Below are 20,339 nucleotides of genomic sequence, written 5' to 3'. Positions count from 1 at the left end.
CTTAGTTGCGTCAATCGAAGAATTGTAGCGTGCTGGACTACATTGATGTGAAGCGCTGCAGGATGAAAGGAACTGGGATTTGTGGATTTGGTGAACACTGATGATATTTCAATTTGCTGTGTCTGAATAGGTCCCTAGGTACTTCTACAATGGGCATATCAGGAATCGCGGTCGAGGAGCTTCGACGGTCCATTATCTATCCATAGACATACATGCATGATCATAACTGCATCGTAATCAAGGACAGAATGGCATGATCGGGAACCTCCGCGACCATTGTACAATCCGTCGTAACCACTCCTCCGCCATCTTCTCCATGCTCGGTCATATCGAAGCGACCCGTTTAGTCGAACAGACCGAAGCCCATGTCCTCGTCGGACTCCTCCTCCTTCTCTTCCTTCTTCTCCTCCTTCTTCTCCTCGGCACCACCGGCCGCGGCGGCGGCACCACCCGCAGCAGGTGCAGCAGCAGCGCCACCAGCGGGGACCGAAGCGAGCTTGCTAGTACCCTCGGCAATCAGCTGTAGGAACATCACGTTAATATAAATCCTCGTAATGGCTCCAATTCCCGTTGACTGACCTCCTGAATGTCCTTGCCCTCAAGCTCAGACAGGAGCTTCTCGAGGCGCTCCTCATCGGCATCAATGCCGACCGAACCAAGGACGCCCTTGATGTCGTCGGCAGAAGGGCTGGTGTTGCCGGCCAGGCCGAGCAGGAGGTAAGCGGCGAGGTGCTTCATTTTGAATAGACGCTGTCACCAATGGTGTTAGTCACCACGAACATGTTTCCAGCAATTGCTGATAGATTGACATACTTGATTTGGACACGAACTAGAGAATCAATCAGTTTAACCGCTTGTTGCGCGGGGACTGAAACTTCAAGTTCGTGGTGGTTGGTTAACGAGGACGTGATCGCGGATGAGGATCAAAAGAAGCTGGCGAATGAATCCCACAATGAAAAAAGTGCGCGGCAAAGTGTGGCTAGTGCTGAAACCCGCTAAGCGAGAACGGCAATTTGCTGTGGCTTGACACCGGCTCCTTCACCGCCTTCCAAATGAAGTACAATAAGTTGCCATGTGATCAGAGCAAGTCATCGACCGGAGTTTGCCATGTTGTCTTCTGTTGCCTTCTATTCAGTTTATTTGCTTTCTCACGGGCGCTGCAACATCGGATTCAGTTGCAGATGCCCCTGGCCATAAAACTCTTCTGACTAATCTCATTTTCAGCCCTTTCCTGGTTCTACATCCAGCCGTTTCTACCCAATACTTCAATCGGCGCATCCATCTGAGTTTGACCCCTCGATTTTGGTCAGCGAGAATCATGCAGTTCTCCTAAGATAACCGCCCGGCGGTGATTGTCGCTTCGATTCGAATGCCTGAGTTGGTCGTTTGGCTTCTACGACGATGAGCGTAAGGGACATATCCCTTCTAGCTTTCTGCTTGCGTTGCTGACTCAACATTTAGTTCCTCGACTCTGTCCTGTCGTCTATCGAAACCGGGAAGCCAGCGGCCATCCCTCCACCGCCGCCGCGAACTCCCGCCCCGGCCAACAAAAATGATTCCTCGAAACAAGGATCCGGCAAACCCTTGACCTCGTCAACCCAGTCGGGAACGGCGGAGTCGAGGGGAGTCAAGCGCAAAGCTGATGAACCACCTCAGCGCCCGGAAAAAGATGGCAAGTCTTCAGGGTCTTCGTCTACCAAGCCAGCGGCTACCAGTGCGCCGTCCAAACCGCCACCGAAGGGCTCGTTTGCGGAATTGATGGCCAAGGCTCGGGAGGTCCAGCAGAAGGCACCAAAGGTCGGAGTGCTCAAGCATCAACCCGTTGCACAAAAGCAAAAGATTAGCTTAGCGGAGAAGAAGAAACGGGCCATGGAGGCTGCGGCAAAGGACAAGGAGGCTGCACGTGGGAAGAAGAGTGGCACGAGTGCTACCGCTGAATCGAAACCGGGCAGCAAGTCGGGTGAGGGGACTGCCGACAAGAAGGTGTTGGGGTACAAGGGCACCGCTCGACCTGCGCAGCCAACATACCGAGGAACCGCGAATCTCCCGTCGCGTCGTGGAAGTGTTCCTGACCGCCGACGACCTCCACGACGAGACGAGTATCTTGCCACGGATGAAGAGGATGAAGGCGACTATTACTACGATGACTACGAAGACGATTACTACTCCGACGCATCCTCTGTCATGGAAGCGGGCATTGAGGATTTGGACCGAGAAGAGGAACTTGCGCTCAAGATTGCCAAGCAAGAAGATGAAGAGGACATTCGGCGGGAGATGGAGGCCAAGAGACAGAAGATGGAACGGAAGAAGAAGCTGGCTGCTTTGGCGGCAAAGGGGAAGTGAGAAGATGAGTTTGATGCCATGATACCATATGTCCATGTTTTAGTGGGTTTGCTTGCATGTTCAGCGTATGCATATATCGGGTGTTGACTTTGCTTGTTATTCTCTGGTTGGAGGTTTGATCTTCTGGTAGTTAATAGAGGCTCTTTTTCCGTTCCCTTAAAGATCTAGTAGCTGTAGATACATAGTAAAGTGCTGGACTAGGACTATCTATGCACTGATGGCTGGTACCTAAGGTGCCAAGACGCTGTGTGCACACACAAACAGTTAATGCACACTATCTACCTGTCAGGCGGTGTGGTGCGATACAATACCATTTCCATACAAAACGTTAATCATTTCAGTCTCCATCTTCTACACTTTCAGTCTTGTCATGATCCTTCAAATTCATATTTTTGGCAGCGCTCTCCAGCCTGCCTCCTATCTTTGCTACATGTTGTCTTAGTTATCGGACCCAGTCTCATGTATATATATGAGTTCAGGTTCCAGGACATCAGGGAGACAAGCAAAAAAAGCAAGAGAACTAGAGAAAGAATTACAATCAATACATTCCTTAATTTGCAGTTACTTGACACGGAACGCTCCAACCAGAACAAATCCCAGTTTTTTCCCGACAGTTATGAGCCCGGTGAGGCTCTGAAGTGCTCATTGGGTGATATTGCTTACCTGCATTGACAGGAGAGAGCACTTTCGACCACTGTTTTTGAAACCGCGGTGTACTGTTCTACGGAGCCATTAGTGTTTAACACCTTGTCGAAATGGCGTCCATTGTGAACACCTCGGTTATTCTGAAGGGGAGCTTAAACTGGGTTGACTGGTTTGAGCGAATCCGTGAGAAGGCAGAGACATACGGCGTATGGGAGTACATTGACCCGTCCGCCGATGATCGAGACGCTCCAACCCTAACTAAGCCGGAGTATCCTGCTCCGGAAGATATCATCCCTCAAGCCGTCGCTGAAAACCGAGAACCAACATGGCTTGAGAAGGAGCGGTTGAAAGCAGCGCAAGAGAAATGCGCTTTCGCTATCCAAGAATACCATACCAAGGAGAAACGTCTTATTGAGCTAAACAAGCTCATTCTTGATACTATTAGTCCATACCTCCATATTCGAATTCGAGGAGTCACCGACGTTCGACAGCGTCTCAAACGTCTCAAGGAGCACTGCGCGCCCCTTGATCACGATCGAGAGAAGATGATCGAAGCTAAGATCGCCACCATTGAAAAAGGCCCGAACCGAAAGAATCTTGATAAATGGCTCCAGGACTTTGAAGCCATTATGACTGAGGCTCGACAAATCGGGCACACCGAAAATCACAAAGCAGTTCGGATGTTCTACAACTGCGTGGAACATCTTTACCCTGATGACATCCGAGACATGAGACGAGAGTTGATCCGGAAATCATTCAAAGACTATCCAACTCTGGAAGAAGTCATCACCGACTTCCAACGAATCCGGACATTCTACTCGTCCGATCGCAATTGGTCCCCTTCCCCAAAAGAACGCCTTGGATCCTTCGCGACACTCGGTGCCCGAAACGAGAAGGGCCAGAAGAATTCTAGCGAGACACGTCCTGGGAAACAACCTAAGGGGAATCTGAAGTGTGTCTGCGGAGAGAAGCACTTCTATTCTCAGTGCTTCTATTTAAACCCCGACATTGCTCCCCTTGGATTCAAGCGCGATCGGAAGATTGCCGAAAGGATCAACGAGCTTCTCGCTTCAAATGAAGAACTTCGTGAAAAAGTCGCACGGGCACAGAAGAATTCGAAACGCTCCTCGAAAAAGAAGCGTAATCAGCCCGAGTCGCAACGCTCAGAGGAGTCGTCACCGCTCCTTGTCCATGCGACTATGCAAGTGTCCAATTCGCTAGCAACGTCTCAACATGCGCTAAAGGACTCGTTTATCCTTGACACGGGTTCTAATGTCCACATTTGTAACAATCGATTGCGCTTCCTCGACTATCAGGACGACGCCATCACACAAGAAGTATTCGCTGGAGCCTCCACGCCGCGGCCCTTAGGTCGAGGTCGTGTTCAGATATACGTCAACGGGCCTAATGGATCTCGCCGGAGTATGGTTCTTTCTGAAGCACTCTACATACCCGATTTCCATACGAGCGTTGTTTCAGTGACTCGACTGAACACCTCCGGTGTCCTTTTCAACAATCGGGATGATACACTTGTACATGATGGCCGCACTTTTTGTCATCTTGAGCGGCATCATGGACAGTGGGTTCTTGAATATAATCCAATTAAGGAGTCATATGACATCCCGATTGCATCCCACGGAGTTCAATCATCGCGCACACGTCCAACACTCCGAGGAACCCCATGGCAGTGGCATATCCGCCTCGGACACGTTGGAAAAGAAGCCATTCAGCATCTCTCCAAGGCCTGTGAAGGTGTCGAAATCACTAAGGGAGGTCCTGACATTAGCTCTTGTGAAACCTGCAAATTTACCAAAGCACAACAGAAAATATCCCCTGTCCCAATGTCTACAGGTCGAAGGCCGTTCGAACGCTTCCATCTTGATTTGATCACTTTGAACGAAGGAATTGATGGAAGCAAATACGTCCTGCACGGTATCTGTGACTTCTCTCGATTCGTCATCTCTGAAACATTAGTTGCAAAACAACTTGCGCGACAAAAACTCCAGAATATGCTGGCTTACATTGAACGTCAATTTGGTCAACAAGTTCGAGTTATTCGTTGTGACAACGAGACATCCCTTGAGCCACTATTCCCATATCTTCGCTCGCTAGGGATTCAGGTTGAGACGACGTCAGCTGGTGCTCCTTCACAAAACGGCCTTGCTGAACGTTCTTGGGGGGTGCTGACAACACGTATGCGAGCACTCCGGATTGACAGCGGTTTGCCTGAGAATCTATGGCCACATATCCATGACCATGCAGTTTTCCTCATCAATCGAACACCGACCAAAAGCCTTGGATGGAAGACTCCATTTCAAGTCCTACACGACGCTGTCGGGAGGCCAGAGAAGCCGTATTTAGGAAATCTCCGCGCCCTGGGTGCAGCAGCTTATGTTCGCACTCAGAATATTTCCCGAAAGAACAAACTCGACCCACGCGCCACAAAGCAGTAACTTGCCGGGATCGAGGCTTCAAACATTTACCGTGTCTGGAATCCCAATACTAACGACATTTCAAGAGAGCGCGACGTCGAGTTTGATGAGTCGCAACGATACAGCGAAGAAAGACCGTGGGTAGAATCCCTTATGCGAACTCATGAACCTCCGATGGCTCAACCAGAAGTCTATGATGAACTGAGCGAAGCTTCAGATGATGAAATTCAATATCGCCGTCGACGTGACGATGAATCTTCTTCCGGACGAACTGTCTCCCAACCCCCTGTTTCTGGAGCCCCCTGTGAGAACGATAATGCGAAAGATCTCACACCGGATGATATCCTTCAGCAAGACCTTCAGAATACAATCAATGGCGCGGCACCAACACCAGGAGCATGGCCAACGCCGGAAGCAACACCAGACCAAACTCCTGAACCTGCAGAGTCGCGCATTTCCCAAATCCCTTCAACTTCCGGGCCATCAAGTCTGGAAAGTTCTTCGGAAATCCATGGATCAGTACACTCGAAGCTCAAAACAAAGCGCCAACCTCGATCGATGGCCGGGATAGACCCCTCGAACATTACTGAAGGGAAGAGGCAGCCAAAACCCCGGAAGGACAACGATGATTACATCTCCACACAATTCGCATCCTTCATGGCTGGAACATTTGAGAACCCTTCTCTTCACCGAAGCCAGCTCCCGCCTCCGCCCAGACACTATGGTGAAGCCAGGAAACATCCATTCTGGCCAAATTGGAAGAGAGCCATGGATGAAGAACTGGGTGAATTAGATCAACGGGGTGTTTTTCGTAAGATTCGTCGACCTTGAAACGCCCATATCATACCTTTGAAATGGGTGTTCACGTACAAGTTCGACGACTCTGGACACCTCACAAAGTTCAAGGCTCGTCTATGTGTACGCGGGGACCAACAACCCTTCAACTCACTAGACACCCGGTCAGCAACATTGGCACTACGCTCATTTCGCGCCATTATGGCACTCGCTGCTTACTTCGACCTGGATATCGATCAGTCGGATGTGACCAACGCATTTGTCAACAGTAAGCTTGATGAACTTGTGTACTGCGAGCTTCCCCCTGGGTACAAAGAATCTGGTTTCAGCCTGATACTTCTTATGGCGCTCTATGGACTTCGGCGTTCACCACTCCTTTGGTTCAAAGACCTCGGCGCACAGCTACGACGCCTTGGACTGATGCCTGTTGGTGATGAAACATGCATCTATTCCAATGGTCGCGTGATTGTTCTTTTCTATGTCGATGACATCCTTTGGATTTCTCACTACCGCTAGGTATCCGCTTGTTCATTACTGCTTCACAAGTTACCCCTCTCGAGTTGGCCAACAATTCGGCAGAAAGTTGCAGAAATGGTGAATAAAACTGATCTTTCCGCGGCTCTTATGGAGCACTCTACCCAGAAAAACCGGACTGAAAAACTTTCTTATGAGCCCGGCTTTGCCCTAATATCCTCCTGAGCATCGGATTCTCCAAGAACACATATGCCTGACATTGGTTTTCGACAACGTTTGAGTCCTCGTCATTACGGCACGGTCTTGTTCCTCGATTTATTGTCAGCTTTCTCATTAATCGTTGCAACCTCGATTCCAACAGCGACTCCAAAATGTCCGACGCCACTGTGAAGCTTACGGGCCAGTACACCTGGATGGCCCGGAATGAACAATTTACTGCCAAAGCCAGGGAGATGAATTTTGGCACCTTATCGACCTGACAGCCCAACACGAGGCCAATATGAGACACGCCCTGTGGAACCCAACCTGGGGGACAAACCCCCCTGCGGTCCTTCCTCACGTCGGCAGGTTCGTCACGCGGTCACTCTTCACGCGCCAGCACTCGTGCCAACCGTGCGACCTCCCTGGCATCGCCATCTCCGGCACCTGATTTTGGGGGATATCTTACACCAAAGTCGGGCCCTTAGCATCATCGATCTGTCCCCAGAGGGACAGACCGCTTACAACGCAGCGGTGAGACATTACAACCTCAAGTTATGCTCTACAAACAACAACGGGAATACATCACTCGGTTGTTGGAGTGGGTGCGTGAGACAGTCGAACCATCATTGTACGATTTGGCCTGCAAATCCGAACACGATATCCATGTGTGGTACGAGAATCTAAAGGAGCGAGCCGGTATCAAGAAAACGGAAGAAACGCGGCAAGCCAAACAACGATATGACCAAGCGGTCAAGCCCCTGAGGCAGCGGCCAAAAGATATGCTCGCTTGGATTCGAACCTGGGCGTTGGCGCTACTGAAGGCGCAAGATGCCGGATTCAATTGCGGTGTTTTGGGCTAATTCAACTCTCCTGCTGAAAGAGTTCATCCAGGACAATAAAATTGAGCCCGAAAATACTATCTACAACTTCGATGAGAAAGGGTTTTACTCGACAAACTTCACAAAGAGATCGTCGTCGCAACCGTAAAGGCAATTTTCCAATCCTCGGGGTAATCCTCTGTGATTGGTAGCAATCGATCCAGAGCAAAAAAGGAGCGGTTACTGGTGACGTGAGCATTGAGAGCGCGCACGAAGTCTGGAATGAAATCCCTCAATACGCGCACCTAGAAAAGCCTGACTTCAGCCACGGCTGGCTGGACGGATTCAAAAACGGCACGATTTGAAGAGACGAGTCTTACACGGAGAAGCATCCTCAGTAAATGCAGCCGTCGAACAGATGGAATCTTTGCGCAAGCTGTGTGCGCAGTATGCGGACAACGATATCTATGCGTATGCCTAATACCGCCGAAGATGGCAGTCGCGAGCTTGTCTCGCTTCTTGCAGCGATCGGTGTCGATGACACTGCTCTTCCTCCGGCACTAATCTTCAAGGAAAGCTCCGGTGACATTCGCAGTTCTTTGATGCAGCACCTGGACGACAAGAAACAGCAAGGATACTTCGGGGCTTCTGAGAATGGCTGGAGCAGCGACGCTTTTGCACGGACATGGCTTACCCATGTGTTCCACGAGCACACGAAGTCCAAGGCAGGGAGGAAAAAACGGCTATTGATCCTGGACGGTCACGGATCTCACGTCAATATAGATTTTGTGAATCTGGCTAACAAACATCGAATCGCCATAGCAGTACTGCCTCCGCATTCCAGGCATAGGGCTTCAGCCTTTAGACGTGGGTATCTTTTCGCCACTGGGGAAGGCGTATTCAAGGCGACTCGACGAGTTGATTCAGTCGACCCACAATTTCTTCTTCGTAAAAAAGAGCAACTTTTGGCCTCTCATGTTGCTACGCAACATCAACCCTATCTCGAGACAAATACTGTCTCAGGAATTAAAATGGAGTAAGTATTACCCCAGAGGAACCCGTTTCCAACATATTAGGTCGTGAATCGCGTTTGTGCAGCGAAGCATAAAGGCAAATCGCCAGGATCCCCCGTCACGAAGTACTAGGCTATTGTTGGCACGGCACGGATTCGGCGGGGGAGAAGTTACAAAGCGGAATCCATGCAGAATGTTGGGACAGTTTACAGAAAAGAACAGTAGAAACGCTACATCGTCGTATTTCCTTGAAGCAGAGGTAGAACCTTGAAGAGCGAAGAAAATCTGGGTGGGATTGGGTTGAATTTGAACCACCCGTGTCATGTGACCTCGGTAATCTATGGGTTGGGCCCGACGGCCCGCTGACGGCTGGCAGGTTCGGCTTGGCCTCCGCGACTCTCCCCTCTTCATTCAGTGGTCAAAGAGAGAAAATATTCACGAAATCTCGAGGATAGGGAAAAGCATACTGAGTAGTGATGGAGGAATACTGAGTGCAGTAAGCCATATTTACTACCTGTAAGCTGATCAGGATGTCTTGCCAGGAACTTTAAGCCCTAGATGTTAACGGAATTGGACGATGGGAAATGACATCACTTTGGTAGCTTACCACGACTGGTAGCTAGGACTTCACCATCTTAATGATTCGAGATCTCTTTCTGTACCATCAGCGAGCTTTATCAACCCTAACTCATTCGACGTAGAGTATCTTATCACGGAGGTCTCCACCATGCCCGAGCCGGTCTATATCGCGACTCCTTCACGGACTCTTCTCTCGAGGGTGCGGGCAATGGTCCCGCCTCTTCTAGAGAAATTCCACAAGGGCAAGCATCCAGCCCACCTGATAAAGCACTCAATCAATGCTAACAGTCATACAGGACAAATGGGACGAGTTGCGGTAATTGGAGGGAGCGCAGAGTATGTTCTATCAATTAACAACAGCTCGAGGGTCTGTTGCTGATGGGCGCTCAAGTTATACTGGAGCTCCATATTTTTCGGCAATGGCATCTGCACGATTAGGTCTGTTGCTTCGTTAGCTTTGTTGTCGGCCAAGCAAGCACTGATTAAGTTGCGGCAGGATGCGACATGGTGAGTTGCCATCGAGCCAGGTCCGTCTGCCATCCGCGGCTGCTCAGAACCAAGCTAGAGTCATGTCATCTGCGAACGTTCTGCTGCACCGGTATGTTGATCATACCCAACGAAAACAGAGGAGCTCAAGGTTAACAAAGTCAAGGTAATTAAATCCTATTCCCCCAATCTCATGGTCCACCCCATCCTCGCCAGCAGCGCAACCGTCCGCGACCCCTCCTCCATCAACCCACCCGAACTCGCAGGCCCCGTCATCGCCATGCTTAACCGTCTCCACGTTCTCGTCATCGGCCCCGGTCTCGGCCGCGACGCGGTAACACTCAAAGTCGTGGAGGAGATCCTGAAAGTGGCCCGCTCGCGCTCCGTGCCTTTTGTTCTCGACGCCGATGGTCTGATGCTCGTGACCGAGAAGCCAGACCTCATCCGCGGATACCGCGAGTGCATTTTGACACCGAACGTGATGGAGTTTAGCCGCCTAGCTAAGGCTTTGGGGATCGACGTGCCGAGCACCTCGGAAGCAGCGAAGAGACGCGGCAGCGTCGCCGAGGAGGAGCAGCTCAGTGAGGCATCGTCGGCGTGCGAGAAGCTGGCGCAGGCGCTGGGAGGAGTGACAATCATTCAAAAGGGTGCAAAAGATGTGATTTCGAATGGCGTGACGAGCATTATCTGCGATCAGCAGGGTGGGCTGAAACGAAGTGGTGGGCAGGGTGATACGTTGACGGGGTGTCTTGGGACACTGCTAGCCTGGCGGGCGGCGTATCATGAGGGGTTGTGGGCGGATACGAAAAGTAGTATCTCGAGCGAAGGGTCGTCGACAAAGGAGGAGGTCTTTGAGGAGATTGAGGATGAGAAGAAGAAGATGTCGCCGACGACGACGCTGTTGCTGGCGGCGTATGCGGGGAGTGCCTTGACGAGGGAGTGCTCACGGCGCGCGTTCAAGGCAAAGGGCCGGAGTATGCAGGCCAGTGACTTGACGGATGAGGTGCATGAGGCGTTCCTGGAGTTGATTGGGGAGCCGGAAGAGTCGAAGTTATGAATTTTCTAGAGCTATCAATGCCTTATGAATGAAAAAGTATTCATGGTGATTAGAGCTCTATGTTGATTATCATTCTCATATCCACAGTCATTACGGTCATCAATTCGTAAGCCATAAAACCCGATATCATGAACCCGAGAATGGTGGTAGTCTCTCTAGATCTGATCAAAAGCTCCAGGCAGCTGAACCGGGTGTACATGACGAGCAAAGCAGATGGGAACAATTTTGACAATGCCGCGTAACGAGGCTATTCCATGGACCATGGAGACATTGGCACTGTTCTTCCTTGTCAGTACCGTCGCGGCCGCGCCATACAGCGAAAAGGGAGATTCAAAGAATGAAACATACACAGAACATGGAAAGCTTTTGCTCCTCATAAGTTTGAGTCGGAGACAACGAGCTCTTCATCGTCGACGAGTGGCTAGAGGTAGCGACTTCGTTGTTGTGGTCACTCTCTCGTTCATAGCAAGACTCACATTCGATCGCGTTTTCGTCTTCTGCTTTGAATCGACTCCAATCCCCGGAACTTTGTCCTAGAGTTATGCTCCTCATATGGGCGCGTCTCTGTAACACTCCGCGGGTGATATGTCCGGACATCGGCAGCCAGGAGGTCATCTTGGCCGGTTCCCTACCATCTCGCGGGTTGATGTGCTCGAAATCGATGTGGTCGAACCGCTTCTTCCAGGCGTCCGCCCCCGAGCTCCCTTCTAGGGAAACAATCTTACGGCAGAAGCCGCACCAGAACTGACCCTGATAGTTTTGGCCGATCATATTCGTCTTTTGGTGCTGCTTGATCAGATCGTTATTGCTAGCCCGGAGTTGGTACCGGTGTATCTGCTGCAAGTGAAACTCGAAATCCACTGCTTTACGAAAGACAAGTGCGCACTCGGGATGGCGCTCCCGCGGTAGCGAACATCGGTAGCTTTCCGGCTGAAAGTGTTGTGTGACTTCATGACGTTTCCAGTCGGCCTTGCTGCCAAAGTCCTTGTAGCATCCCGGATAAGTGCATCCGTATGGCTTCGTGTGGCGCATGTTGTGCTTTCTGCATGTCTCTTTTGGTCAAAAAAAAAAAAAAAAAAAAAAACTTGAAGATGGGCAACAGGATTTGGTTTGCATACCTCAGTTCACACTGCCGTGTAAACGTCGAGTTGCATTCCGAGCATTTATATTTCCCCGATCGCTTCGGCGCGGCTCTTGTTCGCTGCCGAGGCAGGGTCTGCACCCCCAGCTGAGTCTCTCGTTAGCACTCCCGCGTATTCACGTCGATGGTGTCCATGTGTGTGGTTCTATGGCCACAATGCCATGTTCCCGTACGGTCGGGAAAGGGATTTGATCGGGCGCCAACCAGTGACAATGAAGATAATAATCACAATAACGACGCTTGATGCATACGCACTTACCAATCTTGAGCCCTGATTTTGCGTAGCCGGCTGATTTAGGGTCGCAGACTGAGACGTCATCGCTGTTCCAGGCATCGATTCGGCCTGACCTTGTTCGGATTGAGCCATGTACCACTCCAGAGACCTACCATCTATCGATCAATAGTTTGTTCAATGCAGGAGGAAATAATGAACGTTACTTTGCCTTCAGGACCTCAAACTCGTCAGGATGCTTGCGTTTTAAATGATCTTTAAAATTGTCCCATCGTTTCCAAATCTTGCCTTCTCTGCCGCATCCTTGCCCAAAACACTTCCAGACCTCTTGTGGTCCACGACGCGGTACTTTATTGTGACAAGATTTTCTATGTCTTTCCAAGTCATTCGGAGTTGCAAATCTCCACCCGCACCCAGGCTCATCGCAGACAAAAGGTTTGGTGTGCCTCCTTTCATGTTTCCTGCAGCAAACTCGTTAGCGGGATCACCTGTGCCGTTTCAGTAAATGCCGTACTTTAAGTCTGACTTCGTTCTTGCGACATGGTCACAGTAGCTGCAAGGAAATCCGGTGGACTGGATTGACTCGCCGCGATCTTGAGTGGCCGTTGAACTAGCATCATTCAATGTACGTCCATCATTGTGACACTCAGATTGGGAGGGCCCGGTTTCCGGATGCGATTTGAGATTGTCCAAACCCGAAAATTGTGCATAGATTCCGCTCGAGTATCCAGAATCAGAACGGGCATGTGACAATGCCTGGGGATCGTGAGAGAGACCCAATGCTGTCCGCAACGGCCACTCAACCTGTTCGCAAGTATCAGGCACAAATGGCTGTGACTGTGGTTCCAGAGGTGTATCAAAATTCTCGCGGACGCAAGGCCATAATGGATTCCAAGGCTGTGCAGTCAAAGCGGCCGGATTAATCTCCGAGGGGAATTCGTAACCTGGCAGTTGTGGCCAGGTGATTTGCTCAGCATGGTCGATATCAGTTGGGGTTTGTCCCATGCAGGAAAATCCGGAGCCGACATAAGTGATTGTTGGGTCCTCGGGGGGCACGGAGGTGGCCCAGCCCGGGTGATTCTGCCCAGTATCCATCCTGATGCAATAGCGTGTCCCGAATCCTCAACTATCTGTATTGCGCTCTCGTCGACGGTGTTCGACTGACGTGGGTTTTCGTGAAGGAGATCTCGCAAGGATGTGCGCGCGAAGACTCGGAAGGGGTTCCCTGCCTTGGATTATTCGAAGTCGTAATGTGATCCAGCAGTGACAGGTGTCGGAATTTGTGACAAGTCCACAGCACTCACCACCTGGCAGAAGCACGATTCCTCCGTGTAGAGAGTTGGGAATTCCAGAAACAATTACCCAAGGGCGATTACCTGGACCCGGAAGATCCCAACGCGATGGAAGCAATGAACAAAGGTTCTGGCGTCTGTGTGGCTGCAGAATTACCCCCCGTGACTAGGGTTGAGCCGCACGAGGCTCGTATTGGCTGGTTGAGCAGCAAGAAGTTGATCAAGGCGACCAAATGCCTCCAACAATTAACACACGGTCATCTGAAGAATATGGATCACAACGATGAAGAAGCGAAGCAGGCCTCTTCACCAGTGACAGACAATGAAGTCCAAGGGACAGAAAGATCAGTGCAATGAGGATGTCCTTGGACTCTGATGGTATGTACCAAGCAATAGGTATAGGTGGGCTTTAAAATTAGTTTGGGTTTGCTATCCTTGGACCTGGCCGACAAATTAGAAGGGTCAAGTGATGCTGTTTCCTTTGTAGATAACTCTCTCAGGGTTTGCAAAATGACAGCGGTCTATGACTAGTAGGGCATCAACTTTTGGGGGACATGCACCTAGTATGATATGAGTGAGGGTTGCTTTTCTGTGACCGGGTATGAGCTAATTGAACTTCCGGAATCACGTGCGTCACACTGCGAGTTGTCGAGGACGTGAAGACAAGCGTCGAAAGTCAATGGGTCGCTGGAATCGGACAATGATACAAGTGGTGATCTTTGCGATCGGAGAGCGAAGATGGAGCGAGCTTAGAAATGCTAGTTAAACTGGAACAGACATGAACTGTTCCAACGTCGAGGACCAAGCGGCGAACGAAGGGGGAATGCCCCTTTTATATGTCTTCTTCGAACGGAGCAACCACGAGTGCGCAAGACCAAAAAGAAGAGGATTACTCGGTCAGAGACCCCGCCAAAACTCGGACTTGGCGGTGATGGAGCTTGAAGCGTGGACTGAAGTACTCGAAACAATACCTACGATGCGAAGGGCCAAAGGGTGACCGCGCAGCAGCAGGTGCCTTGGGCAATCGCGCCACAGGTGAAGTCGGATGAGTGGGTCCCCGCTCAAGCCACAGCTGGGCTCAGCCCTAGATCCGTACGAGTACGATACATGTACGGAGTAGTTAACCACCTTACGGAGTACAGCACGTACGGAGAAGCATGACATCAACAACGAATTTATTTTCTGTTGAATTTGCGGAAAACGTCCCTACGGAACAGCTTGAACTTAGGTTAGCACCTCCGGTTACCTGCCAGAGCACAAAAGCTAACATAGGACTATGTACACCCTTTTTAATCGGCAATCAACGTTAGTATTCCGCACCCGTGCTCCCTTTGCTTATCCTTTGTATGCGAGGTCCAAGGCTCCATGACGTCATATCAAATCGCTTCTCTATCGTCTTGATGGCCAGGGCCCAGGACTGTTGAGAATGCGAAACTAAGGATCTTATCGTTTTTCAATTGCTAAACAATTTTAAGTACCTAGGTAAAAAAAGACACTGAACGGGTTCTGTTTTGTCAGAAAAGAGTCGTTGCGTTGAATGCTCTGTAAATGCCTCGTTTGCGAACCATCAGTTTGGCTGAGACAAAATCAGGCATGCGGTTTTGTTACTCGATACCTACTCTGTATTTACGACGACACGCCCCAAATGGTTGAATCCTGATAACGTGTGAGTACAATCCTTATTGGTTGAAGTGCGGCTCGTTGAAGTAAAGAGTTCGTTCTATCAACCGTCCCAAACACGAACAATACTCGTCGGTCTCGTCGAAGTTTCCCCCGTAGCTTCTTGAGAAAATCATACAATAGCTGTGTTTGCCTAAACTCACTTGACGGGGCATGATTCGATGATTTCGGGCAGGCTGGGAGAAGGTTGCCTGAATGAGGTCAGGTAATACATTACTTCGTACACGGCAGTCGTGCGGCCAAATAGCGGCATGTACGAGGTCGACGTGGCAGAGAGATGGAGCACCCATTGAGCCAATCATCGTCGACAAATAGAGTCGACAAATGGACTAGTCAGTAAATCTTACAACGAATATCAGCAAGCGAACGAAACATCGTACCCATGCCCCAACGACGCACGCACGTGTAATTACGCGTTTTGCCCGTGCGGGTGCGTCGTTGGAGCACGGACACTCTGTTCCGTAATTTACCAGGTAATCATGGGCGTGGTGACGAGCCCTACTTTGACTGATGATAAGCTTATAAAGTTCAACGTCCTTTGTTGAAGATGAAAGCAACACCGAAGGACATAAACGGCAAATGACGGATCGTTTTTTGGTGAATATGCCATGAATATCGCCTCAGCTCAATGATCCGGATTGGTTGCCTTCTTTTTTCCATAATCACGCAAAAAGATAACTACCGTAGGAATCTGGGGTATAACGGTTATTCGTTGCCTACAGGTCGTCATCGTCCTGGTTTTTGAATGGTGCAGAGTGTCGGAGTACTTATTTTTGGAATGGTGCGAAGACTACATAGTGGGCGGAAAAGAGATCCAATGTAGATCGGCTTGCCGAGGGTCAATGACTCAGATGTGAAGAGAGCTTAACAATTGATTTAGCAAGTCAAGTGACAGGCTACGGGATATTTGACCGTAAATCCGAGTTCCGAGTCCAAAAAACAGGGTTTGCACGCATGGAAATGAACAAAGTTATCATCACAATATCTTCGCCCAAAACACCGCAACAATCTGTCCCATGCCCGAAATTCAATCATCACATCGTAACTCGTCCATGTCCATTATCATTGCTTATGCCGTAATCATGTCAAAGAACTGGGATATTGGTACTGGTATGCTGACAACTGCAACCTGGACATATTGCCTTGCTGGTCACCTTGCCGGGTTCCAGATTCCTGATAGTTGACGCCTGTGGAGGAATTGTAGTACGCGTACGTACCATCTGTGGTCGGTGAGGTGTGCAATTGCCACTGAGAGTCGATCATGGTATTCCTGGCAAGATCCGTAGACACCGTCAGACCAGCCGGGTGTGCTCCCTGTACGGCAGGATCCGGGACGAAAGGATTCCCGACTTGCTGTACAACGTTATATGGTGGTGGATATGTCACTGAGCTGCGATGAGCAGGAGCTTGAAGTCCATGAGGAGTGCCATGTATCGTGGGAAACTGCTGAAGAGTCGAAGGGTGCATTGCGCTAGTAGAGTATTGAGGCCCCGCGTGACGTAAGCTTGCAGAGGGGGCCATTAACTGCTCCGGAGAGGATTGCTCGGTCCTAGTTGTAACGGGTGATTCTATCACCTGAGTAGGAGCGATATGCTCATCAGCCGCCGCGCTATCCCTGATGGAAGCTGCGGAAGAAAACTCGACTGCCGAATTTCCCGGCGGAGTCGTGATGTCAGTCGTGTCGGCATTGCGCGCTGCCCTTGGGGAGTACTGATCGACCAATCGCACAACTGGCAGTGCAATTTGTTCCAGATGCCGCGCAAGATGAGAGGAGAGACGTTTCCAGTCATGGCAAATGTTTCCACAGAAACGGCAAGGCTCCTCCTGTGGTCGCCTACTTGTTTCACGATGGCAAGCTTCGACTTGCCTCCAGAGTTCCGCCATTGCACGGGAATGCTCTGCAATCACTGCCGGGTCGGCTGATTGGATCTTCTTTACGTTCGGCCCCGGTCGGTCATGTTCCCGAACCAAATGCTGGACAAAATTGTCCTTCCGATAACACACGTGGTCACAGCCAGGCATATTGCATTCCCACCATTCAAGATGTCGGTGGCGCTCGTTTTCATGTCGAACCCAATCCGCCTTTCGCTTGAATGATTTAGGCTCACTACAGTTGGGAAAGGTGCACGTGAACGGCGCAATGTCTTCTTGGACGTGCTTGGTCCAATCAGATGGCTTGCTGAACTGCTTGGCTTTGAAGCAGAGAGTGCATTCAAACTCTGCTGGAAGTCGCGAAACCGGCGGTAGAGGAACGCCAGAGGGGAAAGTAGCCGGTGTTGTGTTGCTATCGGCATGGCTGTTGGATTCGTTGTTACCTTCATCAGGACTGGGGATGCGGAATTGGACGCCACTTGACGAGGAACGGTCCTGACTGGGAGATCGGACAGGTAGGTCTCGGCCGCGGCCCCCTGACGCAAAGCAGAGAGGTCCAGAGGCACACTTCCCTTTACGCGCCATCGACGCATGCTGTTCTTTGGTGCTAATCAGTCGCCTGTAGCGACCAAGTTGTTCGATGGCCAAGCGATGCACGATGGCAGGGTCGAGGCGCGGGTTCAGTTTCAAGATCTGTTCTTTGAAACCGTCAAGGGTAGGGATAATCTGCATTGTTGACACCGAGAAATCCATGGTTACTCCTTGTTCGTCCACGTTCGCCTCGTCATCGTCTTCGGCGTTTTCCCTTTCCTCCGGAGCCACAGCCGGGCGGCTAGCTGGGAACGATGTATTCGATAAGGGGTCCGGAGGCCGAACAGGCAGCGGGCTAACATCACGGGTCGCCAAGTCCACAAGGCGAGGAGATGGGGCTGGAACGTCACTCTTGCTCCTTTTACGAAGCCGATTAGTCGCTGACGAGGGACTCAGACTCAAGCTCCTAACGGGCGGCGAAGTTTGCAATGAACCACGATTGGCGATACTCGCAGCCATTTGTCCAGGAGCAATTGCAGCCGCCAGAACCCCTTGACTAACAGTAGGTGATCTCGACCGGCTTGACTTGAGTTTCGGTGAAGCTTTCAAATGAGCCATTGGGGATTTGTCGCCCTCGTTAGTGTCCTGGTCAGATTCGGAGCCTGGGCGCCGGGAATCTTTGCTCGGCGATCTTCGCCGCCTCGAAAGGCTGCGTGCTGGTTTTTGCAAAAACTTTTTTATTGATTTCTTGCTGCTGATCGAAAGGTTCTTGAGAAAATTATCCGACTCGAGGAATTTGTGTACCTCAGCGTCGCTAAGTTTTCTAGTTCCCCACGTAGCCACATGGGATGCAGCATCAAAATTCTTCGCTTCGTTAAGGAACTTCTCCATTGCAGCTCGAGAAGATTCTGGCTGAGTTTGAACAGGGAGCGGCACAGGGGCAGGGGGGTCATCGGACCAAGGATACCGTCGTCGAAGGAATTGCCGCGCTGCTGGTTCTTCGTGAGGCTGAAGAGAGGTGAAGTCATCGGAAGGGTCTGAAAGTGAACTTTCGGACAGCGACTCGCTCCCTGAGTCGTCGTCGTCGTCTGGTTCATTTATCGGCAGCCCAGGACCCGGAATATTGGAGTCGTCAAACTTCAAGGCATCCAATTGATCCTGAGAGAAGTTGATTGCGCTCGTTGATCGAGGCCGTCTTCGAATGTCGCTTGGCAGAGGCAACTCATTACCTTCCTCGCGCTGAGCGGCACGGACAGAAGCAAACCATTCACGGATTTGCTCGTTCTTTTCTTCTCTCTGGCGGTCTTCTTCGATTTCATTCGGGCTACGAACGTATGCATCACCACGTGATGACGGATCAATGCCAGCCTGCCCAGTTACCGGGTTTGGGATCCAAGCCCCATCCTCGGAACGCTGTACGTTTCCACCGGGCATGGAATGACTATTGTCATTTCCGGCACTGAGAAGGCCATCGGCATCGGTAGAAACACCAAAAGGTGTGAGATGACTGCCCGAATACGACTCCTTGTGAGGATTCTCATCGCGTGGTGGAGAGTCACCACGAGAGAATTTTGAAATCGTAACGACTGGGCTGGGCGGTTGGGAAGACCCAGACGAAGCATCCTCCTGAGAGGCGTCGTTGCTGGACACGGTAATCACGGGGCTCGGTCGCTGCCACTGTTGCGCGTTCAGAGCCGCCGTTGATGCGATGTCCTGGGAGGCTGGTCCATGGTAATCAGGCATGAGATAACCTGTGGAACCCATGGCCTGGCTCGAAGGTGATATTGATGGCTTATCGGGGAACGACTCGTTCTGGACGTTGCCCTGCGCCGCGTGCTGCGTATCGGTCGCTCCCAATGGTGGCTCTTCAGACGAATCTGGAGCCATTTTACTTAAGAAATCATCCGATTCTGGAAAATCAAGATTATACGAGAGGACATTTAGCCCACCATAAAAATTGCTGAGGTTGTGTGATGAATGATCCTCAACTCCTGCAAAGGGCGAAGATGCCTCATTCGAGGCGCCCGCTGATGCATTGTCGAAATTTGGACTTTGACCGCCAATATTAAATTCATCAAGGTCTGACGGACCACTGAGATATGGATCCTCCGTTGCTTGGTCCTTGAAGGCAGAGTGGTGGACCGAGAGATGGTTTGTTGGTGAGACTGTTGGGCTGGAGCCAGAAGCCATCGTGGCTGATATCAAAGAAAGAGCACCAGAGAAGTATTAGATTAAGCCTGCCCAGGCACAGATGCGATCAATGACCGCAGCCGACGGCACCAACTAATTTTGTTTGTAAATCAGAGAACAATGGCATGTATGCTCCAGGTAGGCGGAGGAAATGCGCTCGGGTAATATGCAATCGACCTGCTGGCGCAAGTGTTCGACTGATGAATGCAAGAACTCGTGTCAACAAGATACTCCTCAGCAAGGTGATGTTTTATTTCATTTCACATGAGCAGGAGCAGGAAAATAGAGGGGTATGTGAGAAATTCAAGGCGCAACTGCAGACAATCGGCACCAGCCTTGCGGAGGGCTAGCAACGAGCGAACAACCTGACGACAAAAGAAACTCTTTTCTCGCGACTTGAAATATGCCCGTCGATTGGCGAGGCTGAGCTGACGAGCTCCGACAAATTCAACGCACGATGATAAACAGAGCAGAGGAGGGGGAGGGAAAAAAAGGACGAAGAGCACAACAACTGATAGGAAAACGCAGCAATCAATTGGAGCACCCTGTACTGATGAA

At 50.7% G+C, this 20,339-nt stretch overlaps 9 protein-coding genes across 9 annotated transcripts; 6 read left to right on the top strand and 3 right to left on the bottom strand.

The window, feature by feature from the left end:
• Window positions 1-343: 343 nt before the first annotated feature.
• Window positions 344-1,166, bottom strand: VTN49DRAFT_6153 (ribosomal P2 domain-containing protein; the record flags this gene model as incomplete). Its single annotated transcript, XM_069414290.1, has 4 exons — window positions 344-520; window positions 580-750; window positions 814-829; window positions 1,153-1,166. 4 exons carry the CDS (start codon window positions 1,164-1,166, stop codon window positions 344-346), a joined length of 378 nt encoding a protein of 125 aa, XP_069265551.1.
• Window positions 1,167-1,401: 235 nt separating this feature from the next.
• Window positions 1,402-2,343, top strand: VTN49DRAFT_6152 (uncharacterized protein; the record flags this gene model as incomplete). The annotated part of the gene is made up of 2 exons (XM_069414289.1): window positions 1,402-1,407; window positions 1,462-2,343. 2 exons carry the CDS (start codon window positions 1,402-1,404, stop codon window positions 2,341-2,343), a joined length of 888 nt encoding a protein of 295 aa, XP_069265550.1.
• A 755-nt stretch (window positions 2,344-3,098) lies between these two features.
• On the top strand, window positions 3,099-6,251 carry VTN49DRAFT_6151 (uncharacterized protein; the record flags this gene model as incomplete). Its single annotated transcript, XM_069414288.1, has 2 exons — window positions 3,099-5,437; window positions 5,507-6,251. 2 exons carry the CDS (start codon window positions 3,099-3,101, stop codon window positions 6,249-6,251), a joined length of 3,084 nt encoding a protein of 1,027 aa, XP_069265549.1.
• Window positions 6,252-6,416: 165 nt separating this feature from the next.
• Window positions 6,417-7,750, top strand: VTN49DRAFT_6150 (uncharacterized protein; the record flags this gene model as incomplete). Its single annotated transcript, XM_069414287.1, has 3 exons — window positions 6,417-6,483; window positions 7,257-7,362; window positions 7,420-7,750. The coding sequence occupies 3 exons, from the start codon at window positions 6,417-6,419 to the stop codon at window positions 7,748-7,750; spliced, it is 504 nt and encodes a 167-aa protein (XP_069265548.1).
• A 359-nt stretch (window positions 7,751-8,109) lies between these two features.
• VTN49DRAFT_6149 (uncharacterized protein) lies at window positions 8,110-8,853 on the top strand (the record flags this gene model as incomplete). Its single annotated transcript, XM_069414285.1, has 3 exons — window positions 8,110-8,481; window positions 8,531-8,744; window positions 8,807-8,853. 3 exons carry the CDS (start codon window positions 8,110-8,112, stop codon window positions 8,851-8,853), a joined length of 633 nt encoding a protein of 210 aa, XP_069265547.1.
• Window positions 8,854-9,448: 595 nt separating this feature from the next.
• On the top strand, window positions 9,449-10,843 carry VTN49DRAFT_6148 (uncharacterized protein; the record flags this gene model as incomplete). The annotated part of the gene is made up of 6 exons (XM_069414284.1): window positions 9,449-9,542; window positions 9,597-9,636; window positions 9,692-9,738; window positions 9,797-9,807; window positions 9,866-9,898; window positions 9,953-10,843. 6 exons carry the CDS (start codon window positions 9,449-9,451, stop codon window positions 10,841-10,843), a joined length of 1,116 nt encoding a protein of 371 aa, XP_069265546.1.
• A 165-nt stretch (window positions 10,844-11,008) lies between these two features.
• On the bottom strand, window positions 11,009-13,311 carry VTN49DRAFT_6147 (uncharacterized protein; the record flags this gene model as incomplete). Its single annotated transcript, XM_069414283.1, has 6 exons — window positions 11,009-11,119; window positions 11,192-11,885; window positions 11,962-12,071; window positions 12,244-12,367; window positions 12,423-12,677; window positions 12,731-13,311. The coding sequence occupies 6 exons, from the start codon at window positions 13,309-13,311 to the stop codon at window positions 11,009-11,011; spliced, it is 1,875 nt and encodes a 624-aa protein (XP_069265545.1).
• Window positions 13,312-13,411: 100 nt separating this feature from the next.
• VTN49DRAFT_6146 (uncharacterized protein) lies at window positions 13,412-13,865 on the top strand (the record flags this gene model as incomplete). The annotated part of the gene is made up of 2 exons (XM_069414282.1): window positions 13,412-13,436; window positions 13,507-13,865. 2 exons carry the CDS (start codon window positions 13,412-13,414, stop codon window positions 13,863-13,865), a joined length of 384 nt encoding a protein of 127 aa, XP_069265544.1.
• Window positions 13,866-16,268: 2,403 nt separating this feature from the next.
• VTN49DRAFT_6145 (uncharacterized protein) lies at window positions 16,269-19,781 on the bottom strand (the record flags this gene model as incomplete). Its single annotated transcript, XM_069414281.1, has 1 exon — window positions 16,269-19,781. One exon carries the CDS (start codon window positions 19,779-19,781, stop codon window positions 16,269-16,271), a length of 3,513 nt encoding a protein of 1,170 aa, XP_069265543.1.
• Window positions 19,782-20,339: the final 558 nt, after the last annotated feature.

This window comes from Thermomyces lanuginosus (assembly GCF_041956635.1).
Source record: "Thermomyces lanuginosus strain ATCC 200065 unplaced genomic scaffold VTN49scaffold_40, whole genome shotgun sequence".
NCBI lineage: Eukaryota > Fungi > Ascomycota > Eurotiomycetes > Eurotiales > Trichocomaceae > Thermomyces > Thermomyces lanuginosus.
The sequence above is the reverse complement of the archived record's forward strand: the minus strand, read 5'-3'. Positions and strand labels throughout refer to the sequence as shown.